At 40.5% G+C, this 7,113-nt stretch overlaps 1 protein-coding gene across 5 annotated transcripts; it reads right to left on the bottom strand.

Annotated features, from left to right (window-relative positions):
- Positions 1-1,364: 1,364 nt before the first annotated feature.
- OARD1 (O-acyl-ADP-ribose deacylase 1) lies at positions 1,365-7,096 on the bottom strand. Of its 5 annotated transcripts, none has more exons than XM_039854572.1 (6): positions 6,940-7,096; positions 6,067-6,146; positions 5,595-5,739; positions 4,556-4,614; positions 3,430-3,542; positions 1,365-2,018 (listed from the first exon to the last, which is right to left on the bottom strand). In XM_039854572.1, the coding sequence occupies exons 2-6, from the start codon at positions 6,103-6,105 to the stop codon at positions 1,916-1,918; spliced, it is 459 nt and encodes a 152-aa protein (XP_039710506.1). In that variant the 5' UTR covers positions 6,106-6,146; positions 6,940-7,096; the 3' UTR covers positions 1,365-1,915. The 5 variants fall into 5 exon arrangements, with proteins under 5 accessions (XP_039710506.1, XP_039710507.1, XP_039710505.1 ...); XM_039854573.1 differs by lacking the exon at positions 6,940-7,096 and adding an exon at positions 6,750-6,923; XM_039854571.1 differs by lacking the exon at positions 6,940-7,096 and adding an exon at positions 6,649-6,834.
- Positions 7,097-7,113: the final 17 nt, after the last annotated feature.

Below are 7,113 nucleotides of genomic sequence, written 5' to 3'. Positions count from 1 at the left end.
CTGGGTGTTTGTCAAACTCTAACTAGGTTTCCAGGAATAACGTGTTCATTCTGATTATCAGGCAATACCTCCTTTCCCCAGGCTTTGAGTGTGATAAGTCATCGGAATTTGACCCGAAGACTATCTGCAAATGACAAAGCACTTTATCACATCTCTGCTGAGTTCCAGAATTCCACTTATATCCAGTCTTCAGCGAGACCAAGCTGTTAAAAGAATGAAGGTTCATACTCCATGAAAAAAATTCACCCGAATCCTTTCAACATAGAAGCCTACAAAACCAATGTTTTAACCCAAGTCTTAAAGATTTATTTGCAGTTAGCAAAATACTTTAACTTTCCTCTTATCACCCCACTCTCATTTTCAGTTTTGTGTATTTAAACATTCTTTCTCATCACTTTCCCCCTTTCAATTTTTTACTATGTGCATGTGGACAGAAGTGAAGTTTCAAGAAAAGCTTCAGTCTAAAAGTTTGATAATGAACTTGTTCCTACACTACTCCATCCCAACAACATGGAGAACCTATATGTTCCACACAGAGATACAAAAGAAGTGAAATACTTTTCAAACTGCTGCCTCATATCAGGCTGCAATGTGATAAGAACACAAGTCTAAAGTACAAAGATTACATTTAACCAGTTTTTTTCCTGGTACTTCAACAAGCCCATTCTAAAATCTAGTTCTTTTATACTTGGGAAAGCAGCAAGTCCTGTGAAGACCCAGAATTCACTCTAGGGAGAAAATCAGTAATAGATCTATTTTAACTCCTAACATTGCAGTTAAGGAGGGAAAAAAGGAAAACGCTACTAGTTTTCCCAATACCACCAATACTAACCCCACAGGCTAAATAAACCTTCTTCTCCCACCACAAAAATAAGAGTAAACAAATTGCTGCTCTCTTAACTCAAGAAGAAAGGGGACTAATATTTATTGTTCTTGATCCCAGTTGGTTACGCCTCAGAATCCTCTGGAGCTCAACAATGCAAAGAAACCTGGCCAACCTCCCTAACCCCTACGACTAACAAAACAGAATTTTTTTAGAAGTGGGTCTTTAGGATGCATACGAATTTTGTTGAGAACTGAGACATTACTCTACACTAAACACTTTGCTAGGCATTTAACATATATTATTTCATTTTTTTCATGATTGAATTTAGACAGGTTCAGTCACAGAAACTATGTAGTGTACAGAAGAATTCATCACAAGCAGATTTTTAAAAACCTGCCTTCCCGTCCATTCTCATTTCTTATTTCTCACCTTGTTGCTTTTCCCACTGGATTCCCCTCTCTGAGTTTTCCAAATTAAGCTGCAGGTGAATCCTGTTATCCAAGTCTAGAACAATGCAGGCATGTACAGAGAACCCCACTGGAGCCCAAGAAAAAGATATTTATTTTCTCGTTTTTGTCACAAATTCCTTGTTAACAATGTAAAAAACCATTTTTGTAGTTTAAACAAACAAAAAAAACCCCTCAAAATTCTCTATGATGAATTTCATGACATAGGGATAATACCAAGTAAATGCACAAATAATAACAGATGCAAAATTAAAATGGTCATCCTTCCTGAAATTTCTCTTAAACAGCAGAGAAGTAGAATCAATGCTGCCACATAGTGGCAAGCCAAACAAATCAGGTAACATCCTGGAACAAAACAGGGATCATCTGTTTCCCTATCTAGTATCAGGCTATCTATTACCTACCTTCCTGGAAAAAAAAAAATCACAGCAACATTTCCCAAGCAATTCCTCTTTCAGAGTCCCAGCCCAATTATGAGACGACAGAAACCAAGCCTGGCCTATGACACAGACTACTGCACATGAAACTTTCTTTTGACAATTTTAAGGTCAGTTTGCCCAGTCCTATGGCCCAGTAGGGATGACAGAGGAAAACATGAGACACATCCAAAATGCTCATCTGTTCAGAGTGTGTACACAGTAATTCTGATGTCTGTTGCCTCAAATACCTCCTCAATCATTGCAGACACATTTTCCCATTGCAGACGATCAAGACCACACCCAATCCTGAAAAAGACAAAACATCTCCATTGGTTGTGATGAAAATATTTAAGAAATCATTCCTTCCCTCTTCCTTAGGCCCCATTCATCCAGAGCCTAAGGACAAACATCTCGTTTCACACCTAAGGGCAGCCAGGGTGGGAGTTTGAAAGTTAACTCTTGTTGAGTCACCCAAGGCTGTTCCTAGACAGCCCTAACATCCCACAGCTATCACTTCTCTTTTGTCTAATAAGGTTACCACTTGCCAATTATTTCAAGCTATATTTAGAAACATATAACTCTGCTGTGACATGGGAGACTCACCATCCTTCCATGTCTACTGATGAACATTTAGGTGTGGGTAGATGAGAAAAGTTTGGTATTTTTAAAATACACATATGATAATGGAAAGTTAAGGAAGATAAAAAGGAGAGACAAAGGACAGGATCTCTGCAGAAAAGAAGATGGAATGTTAAGAAATACCAAGCTGACTGCCAATTCAGGTTATTTGCAACACCCTGGTGAGAAACCTCAATCAGCCCAAAAAACTCTACTACTTAGCACCTTTCTTCTAAGATGTTACTTTATTGATCCTCAACATCCCTGTGGGCGGGGGGAAGGGGGAGAGAAGAGGCTTAAAATCGCTAATTTCATACAATGTATGAAGTCCCTGAAAATGATTAAGTCTCTCAAAAAAATTGTGATTAAAAAAGTTTCTGGTGCATAATTCATAAATATATTAAAGACCAATGTAAGACGAGGGACTCTGTAGCCACATAAGTTAACTTGAAGCTTGGAATAAACCTGCATGGATGACCAGCATTGACTCAAAAGCAGACAGGAAGAGAAGTGACTCCAAGCTTATTTCCTTAAAAGGAAGCAAAGGAGATACTGAACTGCAACATCATTCTTTAAGTTCCCAACAGGTAAGGTCTAAGACTTTGCATTAGGGACATATCCTCTGGCTACGGCCCACAGTGACCACAAACAAGCATGCAGTTTAAAAGGTAGTAATGATTTACAACTTACTTTGCACAGAATTAAAAGGTTTGTGAAGCCCAAAGTGACCCAGAGGGAAATCACAATAGCTTGGTCTTGGTTCTTAAGTTTATATTGCTTCAGGAATAGAGGTTAAGCTTCAGGTAGAGGACGCTAGGAATTTAACAAATGTGACTGAATAATAACTCCTCTCTACTACATAGGTTGAGGCAAGGGTGTTTTAAGTTAATTATCCTGATTCATTCAACCCAGGCTAAGAAATGGGGATGCCTTGGCCTAGAGTCTGACAACTGGTTCACTGGTGATTTTTTTCAAGTTTTGAAATTTGTCCACCTTGAAGTCTGTATTTTGGATTAAGTTTTTAAGTCATTTGTCTTCGGTAAGACAGTAAACCCCATCAATCAAGTAAGCCTTCATTTAGGGCTCTGAATTTCCTTGCCTGGGCATGGAGAGGTTGGTGACTCCATTCTTCAGACAATGGGACTTCATGGCCTCTAAACTCTTCTGTAAATTTTCATAAGTTGGCTTGTGTGACGCCCTTTTCTTTGTAATCTGAATACAAAGAAAGAATTCAAACTTTTTTTAGTCCAAAATTATAGCCAAAGAAAAGCCATCACATTTTCCCAACAAACTATTAAAATAAATGTATTTTTATAGAATAGTCTAGAGCAGAGATGACAAATGTCAGTGTCCTTTCCACTTATGTGAAGCCCTCAGGAAAATCAACTGAAAAGGGGCTGAGAAACCCAGACATTGCCATGTAACAATCTTTGCTTTACTCAAGAAGCCCAGGTGGTTAACAGACTGTGCCTGTTGTGTATTGTTTTTAAGCAAGTAGGTGAAAATCTCTGTGCCACTTCCAAAAGATAAGCTACTGTCTGTAACTAGAAAGAACGCATACATACTACCTGAAAATTTCCTGTTAAGTCCACTTATTTAGAAACTGTGCTTGCTTGCTTTTTGTTTCTCTATAAAAGAAGAGTGAAACTTGTAGAGTCCCAAATATTGGAAGTCACATCAGTGTCACAGAATTCAAAGGGGCTAGGACGTGATCCCACTCAGTGTGCTGTCCCGATAAAGCTTATAGTGAATTGGCTGTAAGTCACCCAGCAACATCACTACAATGCCACACTTTCTGGGGACAAAAACTATTTAGACAGTGGAAGAACTCCACATTGAGGCAGCAGGTAGGAAAGCTGCTGAGTGTATTTGATAGGGAAGAATGAGAGAAAACCTCATTTGAGCAATCTGTCTCTTGAGACATTATTATTGTTTCTATCTCACCATGACTAGGAAGGAATTAAAAGTTTGGGTGGCATCCCTAATTTTTGCAAGTCTTAGAACACAGGCCTTTGGTTAATGTCACAGTATTCTTTCCCATGGAGCTAGGATGCAGCTTCATGTTCCTTTCTAACCCAGAGCTCCAGCCACCACCACTAGATCTGAGTTGACATGAGATCAGCAGCTTTTTGACATCCTTGTCTAGAACACCATGATCAACACAAATTTGGCACAGCCCACCTGTTCGCCAATCCTTAGAATGCAGAGAATTGGCCCCATCTTACCAAGTAATATATATATCGCCCATCTCTCTTCAGAACAGCCACTTCTCCAGATTTCTTCTCTAAGAAAAGTTATTTAATAGTAGAAAGGAAAAAGAAAATCAAAACACTGATCTCCATTCTTAGATGTAAAAATCTTTAGATCTGAGTTTACCTCAGAACTAGAATTTTGAACTCTGAAGAAACCTATTGTCTTATGAACACTTTGTCCATCAGCCTTCCTAAATACTATATTCCTTAACTTCTAATTTTCTTAATCATGTTTTTCTCATTCATGTTTTCTTCACACCTTATCTTTTGTCCTATCCTCATTTTCAAATATGTCCTTACTTATCCACCTAAAAATCTTTAATGTCTACTGCCTTGAAATGTTTTAGAATATATAGCATTATTTGCCAAATGTGTGTTCACTTAATATTGATCTTTTTACATGCAAAGAGCTAATATTTAAGCATTATGGGGTACATAGGTGTATAAAACGTTGCCTAATTATGAGTTTTCAATGAAGAGAAGGTGCCATGTTTACAAATAACAACACAAAGCAGAAAGAAATTGCTTTTTTAAAGGCTGGGATCATAATCACCAGTGGAGACCCTGATTAAGCCTAGACTGTGGTCTGAGCAAATGTTTTAGAAGTTCTACTTGATTCTAATACACAACCCTGGTTTGAAATCATTGGTAGGAAGTGATGGGAGAGGTCTGTAAAGAGGATTCTAAACTCCTAAATACAATATGAGTGAACAGTTTGTCAAATGCCAAGTTAATACCTGCAGACTTGGCTAAGCAATTCAGAGTTAAGGATTTCAGAGAAGTGGAGTATTATCAAAGTCTTATGATAGAGGAGGAAGAGATTAGAATCTTTTACAAGAACTCAGGTTTGGTGTGATAAGACCCAAACTAGAGGCCATTTCTGTAGAGGAAAAACTTAATCCAAGTTAAAAGTACTCATTGGTTAGGGAACTCCTCTTTGCATGTATTATCTTGTATAACAGGTGGTCAAAAGGTGCTCTAGCCAGGTCAGAAGAGTTGTTTCAAAACTCACGTTGATTTAACAGTTCCTGCACCCCTCCAAATTTCTTCTTGAAGAGTACAGCTATCCCAGCGCCCATTCGACAATCCTCACTGATACAGTGGGCTAGAGAGTCTGTTTTGGGGCATGCAAAAAGGTCTCCTTTCACATAAGTTATCTAAAATGTGCAAAGGGAAAGAAACTGTTTTATTACTACAGAAAAATACTAACCTATTTCCTCCATTTTCCTTTACTGTGTCTCCCACCCTTCCACCTTCCCTCTTTGGTTTAAAGCCAAAACCTCAGAATTTAAGGCGTTAACTAAAACGAATTACAAAATGTGAAAAAGTGATAGACGGTCTCTAAGTTATATTAGCTTTTCTGAAATCGGCTAGAGAAGGAAAAAATAGATAATTCAATTATTGATTTAATCAAAAAGTGTTTATGCTTTGGACCTCAATTATTCAGAATTTCAGTTCGCCAATAAGTTAATAGTTTTACGCACTCTGCTTCCTTCTGGATCTTCATTAGGGCTGCCGGCCATGATACTGAGTCGCTATCCCCAGAATTTAAATGTTTCTTCAGCTACGAGAAGGGAAAAGGAAGTAAAAATGCTTAGGCGGCCTGAGTATATTATATTCGGATCGCCCTGTCCACCCACTGATTAATTTTCCTCTAGCGTTTATCGCTGAATGTAAGTTCGTCCGGCCTCTAGGAGGTAATACAAAACTCATCTGGGACAAGAAAAAGGGAGAATGCATCGGTTCTTAGGCAGCCGTGCCGCACTAGCCATTTCGCGCTCTCCTGCAGAGCCGCGCGCAACTAGAGAAGAAAAGGCGGCCCTAAACCATAGCTCCTCCTTTACCCCTGCCCGCGCCAGGCGGTTTTAAGACAATCTCCTTAAACTCAGTGGGTTTGGCCTAGAAGAAAAAAAGAGGGACTTGAGGATTAGGGAGCGTACGGACCAAGGGGAGTGTACTGCAGGCTGCGGGGAGAAGACGGAAGGCGGCCTATCAAGAAAGGGTCATTCCCTTCTTTTTGGGGGTAGAGGGAAGGAGTCTAGTGAGCCTCCCATTCTGTCTCCTACCCTAGGGCGAGTCACGGAGGATGTAGAGCCTGTCCTGGAGTCGCATTGGAAGGAGCGTGGAGGTTCGCTCAAAATCCCAACATAACCAGGTTACCCTTCACCTGAGTCAGCGGTTAGAAGGTCCCGCCCCGCGGGGAAGGGCTCCAAATCCGGCCCTGGTAGGTGGGGAGCAGCAGAAGAGCCCAGACGCGGAGCCAATCCCACCACAGCCCTTAATTGCACGCATCTAAGATGGCCGCCCACCACCTGGGAGCGACGCGGAAACGAGCCCCTCTAGCTAGCTAGCCGAACCTGCACTCTTTGGTGATGTCCGCCGAACTTCCGGCGGTAAATTCCGTGGAGTTTCCCGCCGCCACCCGGGCATGCGTAAGGCGACAGCGACCGCGAGCGAGGAACTGCGCTTGCGCATTAGCCCCAGGGGTGTGTCTCCAGTGGCCGCAGAGAAGAGGGTGGGAAGTTAGCAAA

This window comes from Pteropus medius, unplaced genomic scaffold (assembly GCF_902729225.1).
Source record: "Pteropus medius unplaced genomic scaffold, Ma_sr-lr_union100, whole genome shotgun sequence".
Taxonomy (NCBI): domain Eukaryota; kingdom Metazoa; phylum Chordata; class Mammalia; order Chiroptera; family Pteropodidae; genus Pteropus; species Pteropus medius.
The sequence above is the reverse complement of the archived record's forward strand: the minus strand, read 5'-3'. Positions and strand labels throughout refer to the sequence as shown.